This window comes from Mastigoproctus giganteus, chromosome 1, assembly GCF_048544385.1.
Source record: "Mastigoproctus giganteus isolate SK-2022 chromosome 1, ASM4854438v1, whole genome shotgun sequence".
NCBI classification, from domain to species: Eukaryota; Metazoa; Arthropoda; class Arachnida; order Uropygi; family Thelyphonidae; genus Mastigoproctus; species Mastigoproctus giganteus.
In genome coordinates, this window is record NC_143575.1 from 9,914,603 (window position 1) to 9,942,598 (window position 27,996).

The 27,996-nt window shown below is 37.8% G+C and overlaps 1 protein-coding gene across 1 annotated transcript in view; it reads left to right on the forward strand.

The window, feature by feature from the left end:
• Window positions 1-27,996, forward strand: part of LOC150090543 (ATP-binding cassette sub-family C member 1-like) — a 198,292-nt gene that overhangs the window by 141,073 nt on the left and 29,223 nt on the right. The window contains exons 17-19 of the mRNA XM_090378813.1: window positions 10,133-10,300; window positions 10,491-10,696; window positions 16,068-16,155. Coding sequence (XP_090234939.1) covers window positions 10,133-10,300; window positions 10,491-10,696; window positions 16,068-16,155 — 462 coding nt within the window. The remainder of the gene's footprint in view (window positions 1-10,132; window positions 10,301-10,490; window positions 10,697-16,067; window positions 16,156-27,996) is intronic.

The window sequence follows — 27,996 nt, forward strand, 5'->3', positions numbered from 1 at the left end:
GCACAAATTGGAGCAGTGTGGCATTGGTGGCAAATTGCTGCTATGGATAAAGGGATGGTTGAGTGGAAGAAGACAGTGGTAATCAATGGAACACTGCTCATCGTGGACTAATGTTATTAGTGGAGTCCCTCAGGGTTCAGTATTGGGTCCATTATTGTTTTCTGTATTTATAAATGATATTGATGATGGTATATCAAGCTTAATGTCCAAGTTTGCAGATGATACAAAGGTTGGCACAGTTGTTAAGGACACTACTGATGCTATGCTGTTGTGACAGGATCTGGTAAGGTTGAGCAGATGGGCTGCGAGGTGGTAAATGAAGTTTAACATTGACAAATGTAAAGTACTACATATGGGGAAACAGCAACCCCAGAGCAATGTATCAACTCAGTGGTACTACACTGACGGTGGTAGAGAATGAAAAGGACCTGGGGGTTATTGTGCAGGCAGATATGAAGTTCTCTGAGTAGTGCAGATGGGCTGCAAGAGTAGCTCATGGGGTCTTGTCAATTATATACAGGAATTTTTCTAGCAGGGATAAGGAGGTTATTATTGCCATGTATAAGGCAATGGTCAGGCCACACCTTGAGTACTGTATACAGGTCTGGAGGCCCCATTTCAAGAAGGATGTAGAGCTGCTGGAACGAGTAAGAGAAGGGCAACAAGATTAGTGAATGGAACAAATGGTTGCTCTTACAAAGAAAGGCTTAAGTTTTGCAAATTACAGTGTTTGAAGACTTGGCACCAGCGAGGTGATCTGATAGAGGTGTATAAAGCCTTGAATGGTTTGAGCATGCATCAATGCTGATGGGATTCTTCCTCTTGCTCAGAATAATCACCTGAGAGGGCATAAATTGAGATTGAGGAAAGACAGATGTAGGATAGATGTTCAGAAATTTGCCTTTAGCCAGCGGGTAATTGGTTGGTGGAACAGACTTAACGAACCGAGGTGTGAAATGGAAGTGTTTTTTTTTGGCTGATGCTGCATAAGCTTGCTTTCTTGCATCATATGCCTCTACTAATGCTAAAGCCAACCAGGTGGGTAAAGTGCCTGCCTGGCAACTCAAAGGTCTTGGGTTCAAATCCCACCTCGGGCTTGGATCAGAGTAGTGCAAAACCTTGGGAGGTGCATTATGGCCACAGAAGCAGATGCCCCAACAACTAACAAAAAAAAAAAAAAAAACCAATTCAGAAGAACAGTACCCATGGACTAGGTACTGTTCTTCTGAGATTAGTATTTAAGGAATTGATTAGCATTTAAGGAATTGGTAGTGGATACTTGAAGTTGAAGCTGTTTAAGCAGGGCAAGCTTTCTTGAAGTGGAAGGTGGAATACAAGGTGCTATCATCAGCAGAATTGAACATGGATAGGATTTCCAGTCAGTGGAAGGTCATTAATATGCAAGAGGAAAAGAATGGAAGAAAACTAAACCTTGGAGAACACTAGCATTAGCGGAGAAGTTGGATAGAGTTTTCTCTCTGACCACTCACCTGCAGGTGAGTGGTCAGAGAGAAAACTGGATCACTAAACCTTTCCACTGAATTAGTCCATGGATGAGTAATAAAAGCCATATCACAAGTGGATGAACACTGACAATCTATACAGGTGATCATTGATGAGATGTGAGGTTTTTAGATAGTGTAAGAGGTGGCAGTTAATAGATTTCTCTATTACATTTAGAAGTAAATGCAATGGGACGATAATTGTATGGGTTGGATTTGGCACTTTTAGAAACTTGCGGATATGAGCAAATTTCTAAGAAAGTGAAAAAAAGGCAACACAGAACAGGAGTAAGCTTAGGAGCACAGGTTTTGAGAACAAGTGGAGAAATACTATTAGGACCTTGAACTCTCTTAGTGACAAGGTTATTCAAAACCCTTTTGATGGAAGACTGTGAAAGCGGCCAATAGCTTTGGCAACAAACCAGAATGCTTCACTACAATTTGGACAAGCAAGTTTTTTTTTTTTTTTCTACGCTTAGCCTGTTGAAAATCTAGTTTGGACTGATTAATAACTGCATTAAAATTGTGTGCTTTGATGTAGGCAGAAAATGAAGCTGGAGATTTGGATTGTGATATGCAACTTATTGATATGCCAATTTCAATATGCAACTTATCTTGAATAGCTTTAGCACATTTATGGGAAAACCAAGGTTTTGATTAAACAATGAAATTTTAAGGTGGAGTGTGGAATAAAGGAACCACCTCCTACCATTCCCAGTACCTGAGTGTACTGGGAATGGTAGGAGGTGGTTGCTTCTAGACAACAAGAAAGTTTTCTACCCTTAGCCTGTTCAAAATCTAGTTTGGCCTGATTAACAACTGCATTACAATTGTTGTGAGCTTTGATGTAGGTAGAAAATGAAGCTGGAGATTTGGATTGCAATATGCAACTTACCTTGTGAACAGCCTTAGTATATTTATGGGAAAACCAAAGTTTTGATTAAACAATGAGATTTTAATGTGGAGTGGAACAAAGAATTTCATCCATACAAGAATAATTTCACTGACATGATCTGAGCAAACTTTGAGATCAGAATATTTGAAACAGTAATCTGACCAAAGAAAAGAAATTTAACAGATCATCCCATTTTGCATTCTTGTAATGCCAAACAACACAAGGTTGAGAATGGCCATGAGAGAAAAGCTCCATTGGAGCAGAGATCATAAAGTTGAGATGAGGCACCTATAGGACCACTTGCTTGACCTTGTGGTTAGAAGGGTTGTTTGTGAGTAAAAGATTAAGCATGTAGACTGTGGTTAGGATTGTTTGGTATTCTGGTAGATAGTGTGAACCAGAGTAGTAATGCTAAATATGTTCTATGTTGATATCAATATTTGTAAAAGAATAAGAAGTTTACCTCAATATGATACATAGAATGCCTCTGTATGATACTCTCCAGACATTATAATGAAAACAATTAAAAACTCTGAAATCTTACATTACAGTAAAAAATAATTAAAAATCAATTAAATTGATCTTTATTTTTTACTGTAATGTAAGATTTTAGATTTTTTTAGTACAGCAATTATTTTTAATTACTGTTTCAAATCTTCTGATGTCAACACTTGCTCAGATCAGTCAGTGAAATTATTCTTGTATAGATGAAATCCATTATTCCACACCACCTTAAAATCTCATTCTTTAATCAAAACCTTGGTTTTCCCATAAATGTGCCAAGGCTGTTCAAGATGAATTGCATATCTCAATTAAAAAATCGATTAAATCGATTTTTAATTGAGATATGTAACTAATGACAACTTAATTGATTTCAATCCTTCTAAAACTGTACTGTCTTATCTCACGAAAAAGGATTCTTCTGCTCATGTACTTATCTTTGGCACTCAGATTTCTGGGCAAGATGATATCTCTTTTGGGATTACCCTGACTTCTAATCTCTCTTAGCACAAGCACATTACAAATATTGCTTCCTGTGCATCTAAAAAACTTGGTTTTTGCTCTCAGGGTTATTTTTCTTCCAAACAGCTGTTCACTCTGTACAAATCACAAATCCACCCTACCATGGAATATTGTTCCCACATCTGGGGCGGTGCCCCCAAAACCTCTCTCAGGCTTCTAGATTCCATTCAGAAGAGAGCAGTTAGGTTAATTAATGACTCATCTGTAACAGTCTCTCTCTCTCTCCACTCTGTCTCATAGACTTACTGTTTCTGCTGCATGCCTTTTCTACAGATCCTTTCATGGGCATTGTTCTTCAGAATTGGCTTCTATAATTCTTGCTCTTTCAAAACAGTCCAAACACGTGCTGCCACCAGCCAACATCCATTTACTGTCCAACTTCAAACTCATAGAACCAACTTTTCATCTTCCTCATTTATTCATTCAACTGCCATTTTCTGGAACAATCTTCTGTCATACTTTTATTTCCTGAAAATTAATCCACAAAAAGTTCCAAGTTTAATGTCAACAAATATCTTCTTTTGTCTTCTCAACTTCCAATCCATGCATGGTACTAAGCACTATGAGTTCTAATACCTCTCGTGTTTGGGGGTTTCATAAAAAAAATCTCAACCAATTGGGTCTGTAATTAGAAAATGGAAGCCAGCTGGAGTTTTGAACATTAAAAGCACCTAGGAAAGTTGGACTCAAAGTTATGTTTCAAAGAGAAAGTTAGTTTCAAGTGATTGGTGGAGTTGGGTGACTTGATAAAGGCAACAGATGACTTTGACAGAATGTGGCAGAGAGATTAAGCCAGTAAAGATCGAAAAGAGGAGATTCCAAATTACTAAGTCTCTGACAGGGAATATCAGAATGGACACATGCACAAGTACCATCTTTGAGGTGAAAGGAATTGTTCAGTGAATAATTTGGACAACTGAGATGAGCAGTGGTTGAATCAGTTGATAACTGGTATTGTTAGAAAAAGTACATGTGGTTTGGCAGATTGAGTGGAAATGCACATAATTCAGATTGGATCTGAGACCATGTATATTTGCAAAATGAATGAGGAAGTGTTTGGGAGGTTTAAATCTTTTTGCAGATAAGTTAGTTCTATTAGTTCAACAATTCATGATGTATTCAGTAGTAAGAAAAGTGGAGAGGACTTGCTGTATGAAGTAATTTTTGATATGGCATACACATAAGAAGAATATACCCACCTTGACATAATGTGGCCTTGGCAATGCCCCATCATACATCCTACTCAGACTCCTTCCAATCAATATCTAGCAAAGTACAGACAGCAGGATTTATTCACTAGCTGATCTGGAAGCCTTCTTGAAAGTTACCAATAGGTTTAGTTTAGTGGCTGGCCTGCAAACACTGTTTTACAGCTGTGCAGACCAAGCAAGCTGATTCTAGGCATATTATCTTTACTCGTGCAGAAAGCTGTTTAAGTTCCTATCTTTTTCTTTCAAATAAAGCAATTTGATTATTTCTTTTAAATGTTATGTCAGTGTTTTTGAAAATCTAAACATAGCTTTTCAGTTCAATGTACTGACATCCATATATTGAGGTCATTATTTCTAGATATGTTGAAGAATGTGATGCAGAAATTTATTATATCAACAATTTCTAAATCATAATTTTTTCAACTTCATTTTTGAAATTGATTACCATAACTGACTAAGCCATTAGGATGATTCTGACTTAGAGGCATTTCTACTGCAGAGGATGTGGAGGGTCTAAAACAAAAGGAGATTTTATCCTTTTGTTTAGTGAGGAATTGCTTATTGGAGGCTTGAAGTGGTGGAACCCATGTTTAGTCTCTAGAGCTAAGTTCCGGCCAACCCTTCCCTATCTCTTGCATCATGCAGTATGATTGATTTTTGAGGTTATGATGAATGTCGTGGCGAGATCCAATATTCCTTACATTTCGAGGGTACAGCTCTAAAACGGTGTTCGCAGGCCGGCCGCTAGATAGTACACAGGACCAAACCTATTGGTAACTCTCTAGGAGGCTTCCGGATCAGCTAGTGTATAATCTTGCTACCTCTACTCTGCCAGATAGTGACTGGAGGGAGTCCGAGTAGTGTGTATGCGGGGAGCATTGTCGTGGCCACGTTATGTCAAGGATCTGGGTATATTCTTACCACATGTACGCCATATCCAAAAATTTCATTACTTCATACAGCATGTCCCACCCACTTTTTCTTACTATTGAATACACCATGAATTGTCAAAATAGAGCAAGCTTATCTGCAAAAAGATCTAAACCTCCCAAGGACTTCCTAATTCATTTCACAAATATACGTGGTCTCAATTCCAATCTCAACAATGTCCATTTCCACTTGCAGTCTTCCAAACCCCATGTACTTTTTCTGACTGAATCTCAGTTATCAGTTGATTCAACTACTGCTCATCTCAGATGTCCAAATTATTCGCTGTATGATTCTTTTCGCCTCAAAGGTGGTACTTGTGCATATGTCCGTTCTGATATTACCTGTCAGAGACTTGGCAATTTGGAATCTCCTCTCTTTGATCTTCTCTGGCTTAAAATCTCTCTACCTCATTGTGTCAAATTCATCTGTTGTCTCTACCGTTCTCCCAACTCCACTAATCACTTGGAGCTCTTTGACGTCCTCTCTTTGCAACTTGACTTTCTCCAGTCCAACTTTCCTAACAGTGAGGTAATTTTCCTTGGTGATTTTAATGTTCACAACTCCAGCTGGCTTCGGTTTTCTAGTTACACCGACCCAGCAGGTCGAGATGCTGAGGCTTTTGCAATTACTAACGACCTAGCACAGATTGTTCATTTACCTACAAGAATACCGGATAATCCTAATCATACAGCCAATACGCTTGATCCTCTTCTCACAAACAACTCTTCTAAGTACAAGGTCGAAGTGAGAGGTCCTTTAGGCACTTCAGATCACAACTTGATGATTGTCTCTTCTCCAATGGAACCTTTATCTCATGGCTATTCCCAACCTCGTATTGTTTGGCATTACAAGAATGCAAAATGGGATGACCTGCGAGTCTTCTTTTCCTTGGTCTGATTACTGTTTCAAAACTTCTGATGTCAACGTTTGCTCAGATTGTGTCAGTGAAATTATTCCTGCAGGAATGGAATCCTTTATCCCACACTCCACTTTAAAATCTCGTCCTTTATCTAAACCTTGGTTCTCCAACAAATGTGCTAAGGCTGTCCAAGAGAAGAATGTTGCTTTTCGTAATTGGCTTGTTTCTAATTCTTCAGTTTCATTTTCTGCCTACACCAAAGCTTGCAACAATTGTAAAGCAGTTATTAATCAGTCCAAACTAGAGTTTGAACAGGCTAAGAGTAGAAAACTTGCTTCTTGCCCTAATGGTAGCCAAGCATTCTGGTCTCTTGCCAAAGTTATTGGCCGCAACTTTTGTCCATCTCTGCTCCCACCTCTGTCCAAACCAGATGGTTCTGTTGTCACTTCAGCCAAGGATAAAGCTGACCTACTAGCATCCCATTTTTCTTCCAGCTCATGTATTAATGATCTTGGTAAAACACCTCCCACCATTCCTAACACGCTCCATTCAATGCCTTCTGTGGTCTTCTGTCAAAAGGATATCAGAAGGATTTTTATGAATCTTGATGCTAAGAAAGCTCCAGGTCCTGATGGTATTTCTCCACTTGTTCTCAAAACCTGTGCTCCTGAACTTACTCCTATTCTTTGCCGCCTTTTTTCACTTTCTTATTCCAAAGGTGTTTTTCCTTCTGCTTTTAAATTTGCTCATATCCAGCCTGTTCCTAAAAAGGGTGACAAATCCCTCCCATCCAATTATCGTCCCATTGCAATTACTTCTACTCTTTCTAAAGTAATGGAGAAATCAATTAACCGGCAACTCTTAAACTACCTGGAAACCTTCCGTCTGATCAACGATCGCCAGTATGGATTCCATCAGTGTCAATCCACTGGTGATATTCTGGCTTATGTTACCCATTTATGGACTAATTCAATGGAAAGGTTCGGTGAAACACAAGTAGTTGCTCTTGACATCTCAAAGGCTTTTGATCGTTTTTGGCATAAAGGTCTTCTAAACAAGCTTCCATCTTATGGTTTGCCAACTGTTTTTTGTATTTGGTTATCCAGTTTTCTCTCTGATTGCTCACTGAGGGTGATGGTAGATGGCTCTCTGTCTTCTAACTTCTCCACTAATGCCGGTGTCCCCCAAGGTTCAGTTCTTTCCCCCACTCTTTTCCTCTTGTATATCAATGACCTTCTTCCATTGACTGGAAATCCTATCCATAGTTTTGCTGATGATAGCACATTGCATTCAACTTTCCATTTTGAGAAACCTTGTCCTGCTCAATCAGCTTCAAGTTTTCGAAAATCTGCTGCCAATTCCTTAAATGCCAATCTTCAGGTAATTCTCCAGTGGGGCAAAGACAACTTTGTTGATTTCAACCCTTCTAAAACTCAGTCTTGTCTTATATCTCGCAAAAAGGATTCTTCTGCTCCTATGCTTATCTTTAGTGACACTCTGATATCTAGGCAAAATGATATCTTTTGGGATTACCCTGACTTCTAATCTCTCTTGGCACAAGCACCTTACAAATATTGCTTCCTCTGTATCTAAGAAACTTGGTTTTCTCTTTCGCTCTCGGCGTTACTTTTCTTCCAAACAGCTGCTCACTCTGTATAAATTGCAAATCCGCCCTGCCATGGAATATTGTTCCCACATCTGGGGTGGTGCCCCCAAAACGTCTCTCAGGCTTCTTGATTCCATTCAGAAGAGGGCAGTTAGGTTAATGATTCATCTCTAACAGAGTCTCTCCACTCACTTTCTCATAGACGTACTGTTTCTGCTGCATGCCTCTTCTACAGATACTTCTATGGGCACTGTTCTTCTGAATTGGCTTCTATAATTCCCGCTCTCTTTCAAAACAGTCCGAACATGTGCCGCCACCAGTCAACATCCATTTACTGTCCAGCTTCAAACCCACAGAACCAACTTTTCATCTTCCTCATTTATTCATTCAACTGCCGTTTTCTGGAACAACCTTCCTTCATACGTATTTCCTGAAAATTACAATCTACAGAAGTTCAAGTCCAATGTCAACAATTATCTTCTTTCGTCTTTTCAACCTCCAACCCAAGCACTGTACTAAGTACTATAGGTTCTAATACCTCTCGTGTTTGGGGTTCTCATAAAAAAAAAAATATATATTGCACTGATAAACCATCTTATATATACATTTTAATATAAAATGGTGCATATTGTCAGTAAAATTTAATTCTAGTGCAATGTGTACTTTATAAAACCTTGCTTTTTCTGAAACATGTTTTCCATCTTTTTTTGTTGCAAACTCATGTTTTGGACTGAAAATCTGCTCTTTTCTTTCCACTTACAATTGCTTTTTAAAGTCAAAAGTTGGTAGCTACAGATTAGCAAGCCTATGATAGCTTTCAAATAATGAAGTTCTTTGCTAATTGTCATATGGTTATAAATAAATAATTTTTGGACTTGCAATATAGCAAAAACTATACAGAGGTGAAAATAGCAAAGTGAGGACTTTCATACATAGAAACTCATCAAACTAAACTAGTGTCGTCAGCTTTTTAGAAACACTGGTCCTACCAAACTAATGAAGTTTTGTGAACTAAAACTGCTTCATTATTCAATGATGTGAGTAGTGGCTGGGCTGTAAGAAGGATGGCTTGGGCTGATTTTTCCAGTCCAAGGTTGCCACTGCCATAATCTTCAAATTTGTAATATGCAGTTGTGCATTTTCATGCATTAGAATCATCTGCAATTGCCTTTTAAACATCCTTGTACCCAGGTTGTCTCAATAGATGTGACCCTGACTATCTGCTGTGACAGCTATCTTGAATTTTGAACCTAAGAATCCATGCAAAAATTAACATTTGTATATTTATAAGATACTTGCAGGACTGTTGCCCTTCAATTTTTTTTTTTTTTTTGGACCAGCAGGATTTTAACTGCACAGATAATGCAGAGGTCTAAATTCTTTCAGCAGAATAAACTTGTCTTTGCAATTAATTGTTCTAATATTGCGCTAATTTAAAATAAATGGTCTCTCCAAAAGGTTCACTAGCCATATGTTTAAAAGATTAGATTGCTGTAACAGCATCTTTCAGGACTAACTGGTCCTTCATTAGAAAACAGGTTGTCTCCAGTGACAACACACCCAGAAAAAAAAGCTGTTGTAAAGAGCTTGCTCAATATAAGCTGTCATGCTGTGTACAAAATATTTTCAAAGTTGTAATATTGCTAAAGTTATAATATTGCTGAAGTAGCACAATACCAGGGCAACTTGTTACAAAGTCAGGTTTGTTCTGCAGTGAGAATTAAATCCATTGAATCATCCATACAATTTTAAGTTCTTCTACCCATGTGACCAGATAAAAGAACGAGATAAAGACTGTCATAAGAGTGTATCTTGAGTATATTGTCATAAGAGTGTATCTTGAGTATATTGTCATAAGAGTGTATCTTGAGTATATTGTCATAGCGAGGTTGAACTTTAAAAAAATCTAGCCTAACCTTGAATTATTCAAGGTTAGGCTGGCCTTGAATCATTTCAAAAATTGTTTTGCTGAAAACGCTTTTATTACATATACTATTAATTTTAACAACATAAATTTATACTACAAGTTGGTTGCATTAGCCATTTTGCTATTAATTTTCTGAAATAACTATTTCAAAGAAATAACTTAAATCTAATATTTTATAGGGAATCAAGTTAAATAGAGGACAGAACTATAGAATTAATCTGGCACGGGCTGTCTATCAAGACTGTGATATTTATCTTCTGGATAGACCATGTGATGCAATTGACACAGAGGTTTGGAACCATTTGTTTGACAAAGTGATAGGTCCATGTGGGCTATTAAAGGATAAGGTTAGCTATTTATTCTTTAACAAGTAATAGTTATTTATCCTTGTAATCTTAGTTATATTTTTTTCTGTTCTAAATAATTGTTGCTGGCCATATCACTGGAAAGAATAAATATTTAGAAAGTTTGTTTTTTGGGCTATCACATCTGATTGGGTTTAGATCAGACTTTGAGTTGATATTTTGTTTATTACAGACTCGTATATTTGTCACCCAAAACATCACTTTTCTACCAGAAGTTGATCACATTATAGTTATGGAAAATGGAACCATCATAGATCAAGGTACTTACCCTGAACTAATGTACAGGACAGGGATTTTCTCTACGTTTACTCAGAAATATCTACCTCAGCCGCAGCGTAAACAAAAGTGCACTGAAGAAGTATCACAGGAAGACAAAAAGCAAGTACTTATCCTGAGCCATTAGACACTTCTAATTTAAAAAAGCATACATTGAATTCTGTAAGATCTCAAATTTGTAATTTCATAACTATATAGTGTAAGACTATGAGAACTAGTCTGATCATTCTTTAAATTAAGTTTTTGCAGGTACAGGTTTCACTGCACCTGCAAAAAAAGTTGTCTTACCGTATGCAGTGAAACCTGCTGAAAGTGACCACTGCTGGGACTGCTCAAATGTTGTCACTATATGCATATATGCAGAATTTAATTTTCATGCATAATGTGATTTTTAGAATTTATTTGTATATTTTGTAGCCAGAGAATAAAATGTAATTATGAAATAACATATGTGATAAATAGTGTTATTCTAATTCATTTTTTGGCACATCAAAATACTCATTGAGCAGCATGATTATTATGGCAACATGAACTAAACTCTGACCTTATGTGTGAGAAATTGAAAAAGATTTTGCAGACCTCATTGTGAATTTAAGAATTGGTTAATTTTTTTTTTAAAATCCTCCAATGCAAAAGTTTTTTTTTGCTCTCTAGAGCACATTATTATTATTCTCTCTCTCTCTCTCTCACACACACAGATTGAGGGCTTACATGTGGCAGCTTAAAGATGCATAGTACCTGTGTTAGGAAATTGTTTTGTAGCATTAACAAAGTCTTTTTTTTTTTTCAATGGTACAAACCAAATGGATTACATATGCACCCATAATGTGAGTTACAGTTAAGTGTTCTCTGATTTTGTGTGCAATTCTTGGAAGTGAATAGAAATTTAATTTAAAGGTGTCATTTGGCACTCGAGGCTCACATCTGGTGAGTATGGGCTTGGCACACCTAGGGTCCTGAGCTGGATATCATCTCTCTCTCAGGATAACTTTTTTTTTGGCTGGTGAAGCATAAGCCTCAGGCTTCCTTGCACCATATAGCTAATAATGATATACTTTATAGCAATTCTATATGCAATACTTTAACAAAGCTCCATTCAATTTGTGATAAGTATTTGCTCCTAGTTGGTTTCAGCAGTCTTTTCTATTGAAACTGTTTACAAGTTGCAGGGCCCAGTTCAGACTTGGAATTTCATTGTAAACATATTTTGAATATGCCTTCCTAAAACAAGAGCAGGATACAGTAATGACTTTGAAATACATTGCATTTCAAACAATCAAATATTGAATTAACAAAGATATATTCTGCAATAAATGAAGGAATATAAGCTCTATACTCTGTGAATGACAATGGATTTAAAATAACAAAGCAAGTGAAATAAAAGAAAGAAGCAGTTTATAGGTCATCAGGATTCATATAGGATTGCAGAGTGCGGTTTTTCTTTTCAGTAGCTCTAATTTCTGAAGGGAATGCTGGCTGCTGGAGTTGTCATGGCTCTGCAGTTGCATTACTGGAAAGAAGAGTATGGGATGAAAAAAGACAGCCCGGTTCTTGGAGGGACCACGCATAATGTTATTGAGTAGGAGTGGGTATAACTCTTGGTCAGAAAGTATACATATGAGTTTTAGCACTTAACATTTTAAGTTCAGATGTTGGAGAATGACAAGTTTGAAGAGGAAGAGTCATTCTTATTCATTAACATTAGTAAAGGTGCATGATACAAGAAAGCAAGCTTATATAGCATCAGCAAGAAAAAAAACCTAATTTCACCCATCCACTCTCTCCAAATGTTTGTCTAGTTCTGTCTTGAATCTATTTAAGCTATCAACTTAAATGACAGATGGAAGTTTGTTCCAGCAATCAACCACACGCTAGTTAAAGGCAAACTTCTGCACATCTATCCTACAACTGTCTTTCCTCAATTTGAATTTATGCACTCTCAGGCAATAATTCTGAGGAAGAGGAAAAATCCCATCCGCATTGAGCATGCTCAAACCATTCAAGGCTTTAACACCATCAGATCCCCTTGCAGGTGCCTAGTCTCCAGACACTAATTTGCAGAACTTAATCCTTTCTTCGTAAGAGCAACCATTTGTTCCATTCACTAATCTTGTTACCCTTCTCTGCATTCTTTCCAGCAGCTCTACATCTGTTGAAATGAGGCTTCCAGACATGTATACATTACTCAAGGTGTGGCCTGATCATTGCCTTATACAAGGGGATAATCACCTCCTTATCTCTGCTAGCAAAATTCCTGTATATCATTGACAAGACACCATGAGCTGCTCTTGCAACCTTTCTGCACTGCTCAGAAAACTTCATATCTGCCTGCACAACCACCCCCAGGTCCCTTTCATTCTCTACCACTGTCAGTGTAGTAACACACAGTTCATACATTACTCTGAGGTTACTGCTTCCCATATGCAGTACTTTACATTTGTCAATGTTAAAATACAGTTGCCACCTCTCAGCCCATCTTCTCAACTTTTCTAGATCCTGTTCCAGCAGCGTACTATCATTAGTGTCATTAACAACCCTGCCAAACTTTGTATTGTCTGCAAACTTGGACATTAAGCCTGATATACCATCATCAATATCATTAATAAATACAGAAAACAATGGACCCAACACTGAACCCTGAGGGACTCCACATAACATTAGTTCATGAAGAGCAGTGTCCATTGATTACCACTCTGTCTTATCCACTCAATCATCCCTTTATCCATAGCAGCAATTTTCCTCCAATGCCACACTGCTCCAATTTGTGCAGCAGTCTTCCATGTGCAACAGTATCAAAAGCCTTTCTAAGATCCAAATATATGATATCAAAGTTATTCCCTGCGTTAAGTCAAATTGGTCAGACAAGACTTCCCCTTAACAAAACCATGCTGTGTCCGAGCCATAACTGAAGTTTTGTCTAGATGATCCTACAGTGCTTCTTTAACCAGTTCCTCCATTAATTTCCCTTGAACAGAAGTTAAACTAAGAAGTCTGTAATTACTTGTGTCGCTGTTTGATCCTCTGTGAATTGAGGTAATCTCCAGTCCATGGGTACCTCCCCTAAGTCCAAAGAAGCTCTCATAATTGTGGCTAAGGTTTTGCTTAGTTCCTTTTCTGCCTCTTTTAATATAACTGGATAGATCCCATCCACCCCAGGTGCCTTATGTTTATCTTCAACATTTTCTCCTCTGCTTTGCTCTCAGTTATTACAAAATCATCTAGCTCACTACCAGGTTTAAGTCCCCTCCTTGAATAACTCCATATGTGAATTTAGATGCAAAATACGCATTTAGTTTGTTAGCTACCTGAGCAGGATCAACAGTTGAACCATCGATATCCAGTGGACCAATTTGATTCATCACCTTCCTTCTAGACTTTACATAAGTAAAGAACTCTTTGCTGTTTTTCTTTGTATCCTTTGCCAAAGATTTCATACATGGGATACATAATTTATATGTATCCCATGCATTTTTCTTCTCTGCCACATGTCTCATTAGTTCATCCGACATCCATTTAGGCCTAAACCTTGAACAATATTTCTTAGTTGGTATGAAAACCTAGTAGCTTCCAAGATTAATTCTTTGAATGATTCCCATTTTAAATTTGCTGTTGGTAACATGATCAGTGGGTCCCACTATATAGATTTTTTAAATACCGCCTCAGACCTACGTAGTTGCCTTTACGAAAGCAAAAACCCTTCCCTTTACCCTGATGGTAGTTGCCTCTTGAGTAAATCCCACTTCAGCACACTGATCACTGCCACATAGTGGATAATTTATCTGCAGATTCTTAATGCATGAAGAATCACTACTGATAATCAGATCAAGCGTATTACTCCCTCTAATTGCCTCTCGAACATGCTGCTGTAGAAAACAATCATCCAATAAATCCTCAAAAGCCTTGTGTGAGAGAGAGAGAGAGAGAGAGAGAGACCAATCCACAAATTCCAGTCAATATCTGGAAAATTAAAATCCCCCATAAGACTGATTTACTGGCCCACTATTTCCCTGTACAGTTGTTTATTACACTCTTCAGAGTCATTAGGCCTATAACACACTCCTGCCTTCTACTCTCATTTTTGATTTCCCAGTGCTTATGTCACACCAAACTGACTCGACACTGCACTGTCCAGTGATGTCGACTGGCTTCACTTCCTTGGATTTTATGCATTTCTTAACTAATAGCATAACCCCTCCTCCCTTTCTATCCTTTCTGTAGACATTGTACTCTCCAAATTCCAGTTCTGCATTCCTTATATCTGTGTGACACCATGTCTCTGAAATCCCAACAATATCTGCCTTTGATGCTTTGAGCAATACATCAAACAGGAGTCCTTGTATTTACTAATGCTAGGAGTTTATTTACTAAACTCCTAGCATTAGTATACACACAAGTCTTTTTCTTAGCTACCCTAACACAACCCATGTGTTTATTTGTACCCCAATGATTCCCAGCAGTCTCTGAAATATCCTGCATCTTATTTTCCGGGCTGCTGCTCATTCCAATGGAAGCAGTGCAAGAATCACTTTCACCTCTGCCAGTTGTTACTGGTAATCTATTAGTCCTTGTATCCCCCAATCTAGCAGTTTTCCGACCCACCTAACACTGCCTCGATAGCATCAGCAAATATTCTTGCACCCTTTCTATTTAAGTGTATCCCATCCCTGTAGAAGTGGTCTCTCCTGTTAACAAGTACAGACCAGGCTGAAAAAAATTCTACCCCTTGAGCCTTGCACAATCTTTCCAGAGCCAAATTGATCGACAGGGCTCTCATCATATACTCCCTCCTATCGTGTCTGGGCAGAATTGCAGACACTTTCAAATTCAACCCTAATTCACAGCTTTTTTTTTTTTTCAACAGTGACCTGTACTTGTTAAGTAATTCTGCCGGTCTCCTACTCTTAATATCATTAGTGCCAACGTGTACAACTATATCACCTTTTATGCCCTTAAAAGGTGATATCCGTTCTACAACGTCATCAACCTTTGCCCCTGGCAGACATACCCTGGTCCTGTTCCACGTATCCTTTTTACAAAGCATGTTTCCCTGACAATAGTCACCAGCAACTACTAGTTACTTTGGGAACAGTGCATTCTGCCTTGGGGGCTGCCGCTGTGTTGCATGATGACCAAGTGCAAGCTCTGGCATTGGTGTGGGCAGCTGAGGGCTTGATGGGCCTCTCACTTTTAATCCTTCGAGGGCATCCACCCTGTCCTTGAAGCTCTCATAACAGTGGCTACTGTTAATCTATTAGTCCTTGTATTCCCCCCCCAATTCTAGCTTTTGCTGTTTCTTTTCTTGTAGTCATTTACTCTATAGGATATTTCAGTTTTAACACAGAATAAAGTGCTCATCTTTATTCATATAATATAATTTGAACAAAAATTAATAAAAATATTAATTTTGAAAATTATATGTGTAGTAGACATTCTTAAGTCTGTTATATTCAGGTAATTTAATAATTCCTTTTAGGCGATTGGGATCATCTCTTCAAGAAATGGTTACATCTCTGAGGGAAACTTCAACTGGATCAATGGAAAATGGCATGGAAACTGTAAAGGTATTTGATTGAGAGATATCACTTATTTTAACTACAAGGCAGCCTGACTCCCTAGTGCTATAGATGCTGTGTTTTTTTTTTTTTTTAATTATCTACCATGGTGACACGTCAGTTTTAACTCTTCAACCAATATTTTTTTTCTCTCTCTTTCTGTGTGTGTGTGTGTGTGTGTGTGTGTGTGTGTGTGTGTGTGTGTGTGTGTGTGTTTTCAATATGCATCACTGTGTATGAAATTCAGAAATTATTTCATAAATAAAATAAAATGTAGCCATGGTCTTGCATTCTATCTTAATTGTATATCTTACAGTGAGCATTGTTTATGAGAAACTGCTTCACCCTGGCAAGGCTGATCAGCTAGTTGTATCAGAAATCTAAAGACAAATGTGTGGGTTTTTCCATCTGTAGTAGTCTTTTATTGTGTGTGCGTGCATGTGCACACTCACTATCTAGTCTAAACATCTGACCACCCAACTTAATAATGGGTATGTCCTCTTGCTGTCAGTACTACCATAACATGGCAAGGCATGAACTTTATAAGGCCTCTGAATGTTGCAGGAGGTATATTGTACCATATAACCAGAATTGCATCTTGGTTATACGATAGTTTGTGGTGGAGGATCCAAATGTTGAATGTCTCAATCCATATAATCCTAGGAATGTTCTATAGGATTTGTAACCAGTGAATTCTGTGGCCAAGGTAGCACTTGGAAATTACTTTAGTGTTTGACAAACCACTCTGCAACAATATAGGTAAGTGGCAAGGTGCATTATACAGCTGGAAAACACCTGTGCCATCCAGGGAGACATTCACCACAAAGAGGTGTACTTAATCAACCACAATGAATAGGTAGATTTTAGCATTCAGAGTGAAGTCTAGGGATATAAAGACTCCAAAAGATTCCCAGGGGAAACATTCTCCATATCAAAACACTGCCATTCCCTACCTGTTTCAGTTGAACCACAACATGAGAGTGCAATATGGCCAAAGTAGCTCTTGCGCCAAAAAAAACCCAACAACAACATCAGAGCAGTTCTTCACTACAGTTTTTGCCATGCCCTTTATCTACGTGGCATACAGGTAACTTGATTATCAAAAAAGCAACATTTTTTTTTTTTTTACAATCATCAGCAGTTCAGTGATGCAGTTCAAATGCAAACTATAAGCACTGTTTGCATTGGGTGGGCATAAACATGCATTCCTTGTCAGGCTGCCAAGTCTGGCAGCCCACATGGATGAGGGTTCATTGGATCTTGGTCTTGGAAACACTTGGTTCTACCCTAGTTAAATCTGTGGTCAGCCACTCCATATTTCATCTATTGGCTTGCACAAGGTAGGACAGGCTGTGTTCACCACAACCATCAATGAGGCATGGGCACCCATTGTCGACCCAGCAACTGTTGCTTTGTCCATTATAAATTCACCCTTGAAACACCTTAACTACATCACTCTGCAAACAGCCTGCAAGATTCACTTTCTCTAATACTGCCACCCTTCAACCAGTACCTGACAATCATTTCTTTTTTGTATTCCATCAGAACATCTCCCTTTCCTGTTTTGAGAAAGTACTTCATATGGACTGCATGCCATGAACCTGCAGTATCACATTTACTGGTTCTCACAATCACACATGCCACCAGGTGGGGAGGATTGGCTGATTGCAAAAATATGGGGGTGGTCATAATGTTTTGACTTGACATTGCAGAGAGACAGAGACGTACGTACACACACACTTTTTTGTTTACATATAAATACATTTTGCTAACTATTCATGTTTAGCCAACAAATGTGAGTTTCAGGAAGAAAGGTAAATGCTTTTGCTTACCTGTAGTCTATTAAAGGACAAATAAAAATTAATGTCTCTTAATTAATAGTGTATTGAAATGAAAACAGAAAATACTATATAACCAGTTAGAATACTGGTGAGTGAAGGTACATGTGAAGATTTGATTTCTTACAAAAAAAAAAAAATTAAAAGTAGCATCTTTCAGATGCTATGTTAGCAACAGAAAGAATTTAGTTCCTTATTTGTGTATATTTCACACATCCCTCATGTGCTGCTATGCATTAGAAGATGTAGTCTCATCCCAGTTTTTACATGCATCAACATTTACAACACTTTTCACACAAAAAAAAAAAAAAAACTACCAGCCAGAACACTTCATTGATGCTGTACTTGCTTATGTAAGTTTTGCATTGAATTAACACTTTTCACAGTTACAACAATTAACTTTTTTAATTGATTTATTTTTGCAAATCATTTTACATTTCCTGTGTGCACACACAAGCACGCACGCACAGTTTTCTCTATGCAAATACCATTCAAGATGGTATTTTGGTATATCAAGCTTAATGTCCAAGTTTGCAGATGATACGAATGTTGGCAGGGTTGTCAAGGACACTACTGACACTATGCTACTGCAACAGGATCTGGAAAGGTTGAGCAGATGGGCTGAGAGGTGGCAAATGAAGTTTAACATTGACAAATGTAAAGTACTACATATGGGAAACAGCAACCCCAGAGCAACCTATCAACTCTGTGGTACTACACTGACAGTGTTAGAGAATGAAAGGGACCTGGAGGTGGTTGTGCAGGCAGATATGAAGTTTTCTGAGCAGTGCAGATGGGCTGCAAGAGTAGCTCATGGTGTATTGTCGATGATATATAGGAATTTTACTAGCAGGGATAAGGAGGTGATTATTCCCTTGTATAAGGCAATGGTCAGGCCACACCTAGAGTACTGTATACAGGTCTGGAGGCCTCATTTCAAGAAGGATGTAGAGATGCTGGAACGAGTACAGAGAAGGGCAACAAGATTAGTGAATGGAACAAAGGAAGTGATCTGATAGAGGTGTATAAAGCCTTGAATGGTTTAAGCATACTCAATGCTGATGGGATTCTTCTTCTTGCTCAGAATAATCACCTGAGAGGGCATAAATTCAAATTGAGGAAAGACAGATGTAGGATAGATGTGAGGAAATTTGCCTTTAGCCAGCGGGTGGTTGGTAGGTGGAACAGACTTCCATCCCTTGTCGTGGAAGTTGATAGCCTAAATAAGTTTAAGGCTCAGCTGGACAGGTATTTTGAACGAACAGAGGGGTGAAGTGGAAGTGGTTATTATTTATTTTATTTTTTTTTTGGCTGATGCTGCATAAGCTTGCTTTCTTGCATCAAATGCCTCTGCTAATGCTAAAGATGCATAAGCTGCAATGCACTTGTTTGTGTGAGTCTTTTTCAATGTAAGAAGATTTAAATGAGCAAACAGTGTCTGAAAAGTCTCTGGCTGGTACTTTTTTAAAATTTTAAAAAATACAGTTCCAATTTGTAATAGATGGAAAAATACTGGGTGATATAAAGTGCACCATTTTAAATTATTTTGAAGTGAAACTTATTTAGGCATGCTCCAGGCAGTTTTCAGATGGATGTAACTTGCATTTGTGGATTGACAAAAAAATGCAATGAAAATGTGACTATTGCCATAAGTAAATGCATTACAGGCACTGAACAGCTAACTATTGTACTAGACTAAATGCCCTGGTTCTCGTGTGATCACCGAAGTTAAGCAGCATTAGGCTTGGTTAGTAATTGGGAGGGTAATATCTGGTGTTATTGACTTTTTACAAGTTGTTTTACTTTTGTTAATGTGTGAAAAATCTGATTTTCAAAAATGATTTATCATTTAATTTTGTTAATTGGTAAGGTAATAAATTGTAAATCTTTATCTTTACTTTTATAGCCTGTGGATGATATTCCTCCTATTTTCACTTATTAGAATCGCTGTTAATTGAATTAAAATTCAGTTCGTAAATGTGATCACAATGACTGGCACTTATTATATATCATATGACGGTGAACCAATTGTAAAACAGGGCTCCACTGTAGTGAGCATTGTAAGGTGTATATTGCGTGCACATACACATGCAATGTGTTGATAGATTGGCAAAAATGGCTAAGAAAATGCGACATAAAATGATTCATTCCCCCCACACCATTGTGCCACTCCGTACCAGGCACGAGCAAGTCATGACCCAATCAGTACCCCTACTAATTGAGTCATGCTATTTCTTTCATGATTCTCCACCGTATTTAATAAAAAAATTGACAGAAATTTATAATTCAACATGTCAAAGACTGATAGTGAGTGTAAGGTGTATAGAGCACGTATATGTGCAATGTGACCACCGAAACCAACTCCATTGAGTACAAAGGACAGATCTAAGCTATTTCAACAGCAGAAGAAAAGATTGCATAAGGCTAATGGATTAGAATTTTTCTCAGCATGGTCTTTACTTGTTAACAGGAGACTATCTTTACAGAGATAGGATGCATTTATATAGGAGTATAAGAATGTTTGCTGATGCTATTGAGGGAGTATTAAGTGTTGGAAAACTTCTAGCTTAGAAGTCTAACTGCAACAGCTAGCAGAGTTGCCATTAATAGTTTAATAGCAACAGCAAGCTGAGATGAAACTGATCTTTGTGCTGTTTCTATTCACATACAGCAGCCTCAAAGCAATGTGTGGTAGATCCCAAGTCTTGCTTAGGATTCTCGTGGTACAAGCAAATATATGGGCTATGTTAGGGTTATTAAGAGCAAAAACAGGTACACATACGTACGCTAATGCTAGGTGTATAGTAAATAAATTTGACTTCAGTATTAGTTAAATCATCAAATATGAATATTGTGGGGATATTGGAAACATGGTGGCATTCAGGGATAGATGTGGAAATTGAATATGACAAGTACAATGTGTAGAAGGGATATACAGGACAGAAGGACTAGGGAGGAGTTATGCTAAGAAGCACATAGAATGTAAGACAGTGCATCAGTAATCAGTGGCAAGTGTAATGGCAAGAGTCAGTTTAGTGTAACAAGCAATGGGAAAACAAAAATGAGATATGTTATAGGCCAGATATGACTGAGTATATTGAATAGCTGTACAAATAAATGGTGGGTCAGTAAATCAGAATTTCTTATAATTGGAGATTTTATTTAACTTTTCAGATATTGATCGGAACTTGATACCAAAATAGATTTGTCACTCACACAGTAGCAAAACTTTTGTCAATATTTTGGATTACTGTTTTCTAAATGAAGTTTTCTGAGGAAAGCTTCAGACAGGCTGCCAGGGCAGGTCATGGGGTTTTGTCAATGATATATAGGAATTTTGCTAGCAGGGAAAAGGAGGTGATTGACCCTCTGTATAAGGCAATGGTCAGGCCATGCCTTGAGTACTGCATACAGGTCTGGAGGCCTCATTTTAGGAAGGATGTAGATTTGCTTGAGCATGTACAGAGGAGGGCAACAAGATTGGTGAGGGGAATGAAGGGATCCTCTTACCAAGAGACTTAAGTTCTGCAAATTGCAGTGGCTGGAGACTAGGCACCTGCGTGGTGATCTGATTGAGGTGTATAAGGCCTTGAATGGGATGAGCACGCTGAATTCTGATGGGATCCTTCCACCTGTTCAGATTACAAATCTACAGGACATAAATTCAAATTAAGAAAGGATAGATGTGCAGAAATTTGCCTTTAGCCAGTGGGTGGTTAATTGCTGGAACAAACTTCCATCTGTCATTGTGGAAGTTGATAGGTTAAATAAATTTAAGGAGGAACTGGACAGGCATTTGGAGGGAATGGTGTGTGTGTTTTTTTTTTTGCTGATGCTGCATAAGCTCATACACTTGCTTTCTTGCATCACATGCTACTGCTGCTGCTGCTGCTACTACTACTACACCTACATCTTAGAGAGGCAATAAGAGAAAACCCTGACTTGATTGCCAACAGTGACTCTTCATTCATTTAAAAATCTCCAGGTAAAGGCACTACTAGATGGCAGTGATTTAGTTAAAGATATTTTTTTTTATTGCTGTGGAATTTAGTTAAAGATATAACTACAATGCATTGTAGATTTGTTTAGGAGAGATCTTGGCTGACCAATGGGATCAGCTAGTGTGATGCAATAAAAAATCTGGGTTTGATACCATTCCACATTGAAAAACTGCTATACAAACTGGAGTAGTGTGACATTAAGGGCACATTGCTATGGTGTAGGTATGATTGAGTGCCAAAAGACTGAGGTTAATAATGGGTGCTGCTCTTCTTGCTTCTGTGCTTGCCTTTTATTTTCAATATGTTTAACATTATTGATAAATTCGTCAAGCTTAATGCCTACATATGGTGTGTGGTGTCTCCAACCTACAGCCCGCAGGCTGGATATGGCCCACGAATTATTTTTATATGGCCTGCATGGAAAGTGAACTAAAACAGCATTTTAAATTGTTCATTTTCAAAAAACATTTTCCCATTAAATGTTTTGTTCAGAAAATGTAATTGTGTATTGTACTTAATAAAATTTTTGAATATTTTCAATTTTATGTGTCTAATTATTTATTCATCTTAATATTGAAAAGCAGTGATGCTTTTCAGGTTGTAAATTTTCTAAAGTTAGCATTTAAAAGAAAAAAGTAAGGTAATTTTTTTAAAAACAAAAGTTATATTTTTATAATTTTAATTAAATCTAAAAAAGCAAATTACTGACATATTTTGCACATAAGTGTTGGGAATTTGCATTTTTTATATATAGCATAAAAATAAAATAAAAAAATTAAAACAAATTTCTTTTACATGTAACAAGATGTAGAAAATATCACTAATTTTTCTGGAATCACTCAGTGTGGCCCACAAAACAAATCTAAATTTGAATATTGCCCTTGTACAGGGAAAAGGTTGGACACCACTGGTGTTGATGATACGAAGGTGGGCAGGTTGGTTAATGCAGGAAGACCTAGAAAAATTAAACAGATTCGCTGAGAAGTGGCATTTGAAGTTTAACATTAATAAACACAAGGTACTGCCTGTGGGTAGCAGTAACCCCAGAATAATACATCAAATGAGTAGTATGCTTAAGGCAGTAGAGAATGAAAAAAATTGGAGGTAATTGTATATAGGCTGCTGGACAGCTTATGGGGTCCTGTTAGTGATGTACAGGAATTTTCTCAGGAGAGAAAAGGATGTGATTATTCCATTTCATTAGGCTGCATATAGGTCTGGCAGCATTGTTTTAGGCAGGATTTGGTCTGTTGGAATGGGTGCAGAGAAGAGCAATAAAATTGGTGAGAGAAATGAAAGGGTCTTCTTACTAAAGAAGACTTCAGTTCTGCAAATTGCAATGTTTGGAAACAAAGGCACCCATGCGGAGAACTGATTGAAATATTTGTGGATTTGAATTGATTGAGTAAACTAAATGCTGATGGTATCCTTACTGTTTCTAGGGTGGCACTGCAAGGGGACATCCTTAAATGGAAAAAGGATGGCTGCAGGATAGATATGCAAAATTTGTTTTCAGCCAGAGTGTAATTGATTGTTAGAACAAACTTCTATTTGGTGCTTTGGAAGTCTATCCTTTGAATAAATTTAAGGAAGGATTATACAAACAGATTATTGGAGGGAATGGGCAGATACTGTAGCCTTATACAGCATCAATTTTTGCTGATGCTGTTTAAGCTTCATTTCTTGCAGCATTGCTAATACTAACATTAAATAAAATGCCTTGGAGTTAAATTTCTATAATATACTCAGGATGTCTATCAAAACCTGATCAAGTGATGGTTAGACATCAAATGGGATTTGCATAGAGGGCTTTTTATAAATCAAGTCCTGAAATTGAGAGATGTATACACAACATGATACAGTAGATCCATGATGTCTGCCATCCACTATTTAACATCATTCTCTTATACATCATTATGATTCTGTCTTGTGTATTAGATATGTAAATTGCAATTGCTCAGCAGCATCAGTTTACCAGGAATGACACAAATACAAGTGCCTATTAGAATGGACCTCAGAAAGTTTTTTACATTTGGCAGTTTAGTTGACCACTGACACTGCCTCAGTGACTAATTGAGGTGAACTGTCAGGTGAAATATTCTGGAAGTAAGAGTATGATAAGATGGTTTGTGTAGATAGTTTATTATATTTTATTTATTTTTTGATGAAACAAAAGTCTTAGAATCCTTGCATTTTATTTTTCTTTGCTATTTCATTTGGTTGTGGGTAAAACACCCCTGTTATGGATTGTCAGGGAGTTGCATGAATGATTTTGCTCAAATTATTAAGAAGATTAGGTATAGTTGTAAACAAGTCTTGAACATCAGTGAAAGGGATCTGCAAGATGCCCAACATTTTTTTTATATATATATTAAAAAAAAAAAAAAAAAAAATTTTCTAGGTCGTGAGTCATCTTAAGAATCTGGTAGTAACTTCTGGTTAGGAATACTGCTTGGGATTTCAAATTGAAACTGACACTTGTTTACCACTAAGAATCCAAGAGCTTTGGAAAACTTCGCTTCATGTAGTTTGGAAGTCAAAATAAGAAAAACTTGGTTTTAAGAATCTTGTTCCAAAACTAGTTCTGCCATATAGGAAGATTGTTCTCAGCAAGAACAACTTCCCACAGAAAGCATTACTGATCATTAAAAGTGCTCCAGGTCATTTGGACAATGTTGATGATATTAATTAGTGATAGGATAGTGAAAATGTATGAAAGTCCATTTTTATTTCCTGCAATTTGAAATCATCCAGCCTGTTAATTAGAATATAATTACTAGCATCAAGTGATGCTACAATATGATTACATTCAATTAATGCTTTCAGATACAACTAACAAAATCCACTTCATGGTAATCTTGGAAGCATTTCAATGCCAAGAATGCAATATACAATGTTGCCTCTGAAATCAGTTCTTGTTTTATGAATGCTAAATGAAGGAAGTTATGGCCTAGCCTAAATGTGCTGCCAATTTCCCTGGATTTCAATAGCAGACATTTAGCATTAGTAGAGGCATATGATGCAAGAAAGCAAGCTCATGCAGCATCAGCCAGGAAAAAAAAAAAAAACCTTCCACTTCACCCATCCGTTCGTTCGAAATACCTGTCCAGCTGAGCCTTAAATTTATTTAGGCTATCAACTTCCACAACAAGGGATGGAAGTCTGTTCCACCAACCAACTACCCGCTGGCTAAAGGCAAATTTTGCACATCTATCCTACATCTGTCTTTCCTCAATTTGAATTTATGCCCTCTGGTGATTATTCTGAGCAAGAGGAAGAATACCATCAGCATTGAGCATGCTCAAACCATTCAAGGCCTTATACACCTCTATCAGATCACCTCGCCAGTGCCTAGTCTCCAGACTGTAATTTGCAAAATTTAAGCCTTTCTTCGTAAGAGCAACCATTTGTTCCATTCATTAATCTTGTTGCCCTTCTCTGTACTCGTTCCAGCAGCTCTACATCATTTCTTGAAATGAGGCCTCCAGACCTGTATACAGTACTCAAGGTGTGGCCTGACCATTGCCTTAAACAATGGAATAATCACCTCCCTATCCCTGCTAGAAAAATTCCTGTATATCATTGACAAGACACCATGAGCTTCTCTTGCAGCTCTTCTGCACTTCTTAGAGAACTTCATATCTGCCTGCACAATTACCCCCAGGTCCTTTTCATTCTCTACCACTGTCAGTGTAGTACCACAGAGTTGATACATTGCTCTGGGGTTCCTGTTTCCCATATGAAGTACTTTACATTTGTCAATGTTAAACTTCATTTGCCACCTCTCAGCCCATCTGTTCAACCTTTCCAGATCCTGTTGCAGAAGCATAGTGTCAGTAGTGTCCTCAACAACCCTGCAAACCTTTGTATCATCTGCAAACTTGGACATTAAGATTGATATACCATCATCGATATCATTTATAAATACAGAAAACAATGGACCCAACACTGAACCCTTAGGGACTCCACTAATAACATTAGTCCACTATGAGCAGTGTTCATTGATCACCATTGTCTTCTCCAACTCAACCATCCCTTTATCCATAGCAGAAGTTTCTCTCCAATGCCACATGGCTCCAATTTGTGCAGCAGTCTTCCATGTGCAACAGTATCAAAAGCCTTTCTAAGATCCAAATATATAATATCAAAGTTATTCCCTGCATCCAATTCTTTTGTGACTAAGTCATAGTATCCAATCAAATTGGCCAGACAAGACCTTCCTTTAAAAAACCATGCTGTGTCTGAGCTATAATTGAATTCTTGTCTAGATGATCCTGCACTGCTTCTTTAACCAGTGCCTCCATTAATTTTCCTGGAACAGAAGTTAAGCTCACAAGTCTATATAATTACTTGTGAGCCTTTGATCCTCCTTTGTGAATTGGGGTTACATTTGCACATGTCCAGTCTATGGGTACCTCCCCTGAGTCGAACGAAGCTCATAATTATGGCTAGGGGTTTGCTTACTTCCTTTGCTGCCTCCTTTAATATAACTGGATAGATCCCATCCGTTCTGGGTGCCTTTATGTTTATCCTCAACAATTTCTCCTCCACTTTCCTCTCAGTTATTACAAAATCACCTAGCTCACTGCCAGTGTTTACTTCACCTATGGCATTCCCCTTCCTGAATAACTCCAAATGTGTGAATGTAGATGCAAAATACTAGTTTAGTTTGTTAGCCACCTGAGCAGGATCCTCAACTGTTGAACCGTCAATATCCAGTGGCTAACAAACTATTAGTTCTTTGAATGCTTCCCATTTTGAATTTGCTGTTGGTAACATCCTCAGTTGGTCCCACTGTATAGAATTTAAATACTGTCTCAGACCATCGTAGTCGCCTTTACGAAAGCCAAAACCCTTCCCTTTACCTCTGATGGTAGTTACCTCCTTGAGTAAATCCCACTTCAGCACACTGTGATCACTGCCACCTAGTGGTTCCTTTATCTGCAGATTCTTAATGCATGAAGAATCACTACTGATAATCAGATCAAGAGTATTGCTCCCTCTAGTTGCCTCCCGAACATGCTGATGTAGAAAACAATCATCCAATAAATCCACAAAAAACCTTGCTAGTGTGCGAGTGACCAATCCACAAATTCCAGTCAATATCTGGTAAATTAAAATCCCCCATTATAAGACTGATTTACTGGCCCACTATTTCCCTGTACAGTATCTTATTATTCTCATCAGAGTCATTAGGCCTATAGCATTCCTACTCTCAATTTTGATTTCCCTATGCTTATGTCACACCAAATTGACTTGACACTGCCCTGTCCATTGATATTGACTCGCTTCACTTCCTTGGATTTTGTTTGCTAACTAATAGCATACCCCCTCCTCCCCTCCTGTCCTGTCTATCCTTTCTGTACACATTGTATTCCTCAAATTCTAGTTCTACATTCCTTATATCTGTGTGACACCATGTCTCTGATATCCTAACAATATCTGCCTTTGATGTTTTGAGCAATACCTCAAATTCATCATATTTATTTACCAAACTCCTAGCATTGGTGTTACATGTAAGTATACATGCACCTGTTCTTATTCTTAGCTACCCTAACACAACCCATGTGTTTACTTGTTCCGCAATGACTCCCAGCAGCCTGTCAAATATGCTGCATCTTGTTTTCCAGGCTGCTGCTCATTTCAATAGAAGCAGTGCAAGAATCACTTTCACCTCTGCTAGTGGCTACTGTTAATCTATTAGTCCTTGTATCCCCCAAACTAGCAGTTTTGCAACCTACCTAACACTGCCTCGACAGCATCAGCAAATATTCTTGCACCCTTTCTATTTAAGTGTATCCCATCCCTGTAGAAGTGGTCTCTCCTGTTAACAAGTACAGACCAGGCTGAAAAAAATTCTACCCCTTGAGCCTTGCACAAACTTTCCAGTGCCGAATTGATCGACACGGCTCTCATCATATACTCCCTCCTATCCTGTCTGGGCAGAATTGCAGACACTTTCATATTCAACCCTACTTCACGGCTTTTTTTTTTCAATAGTGACCTGTACT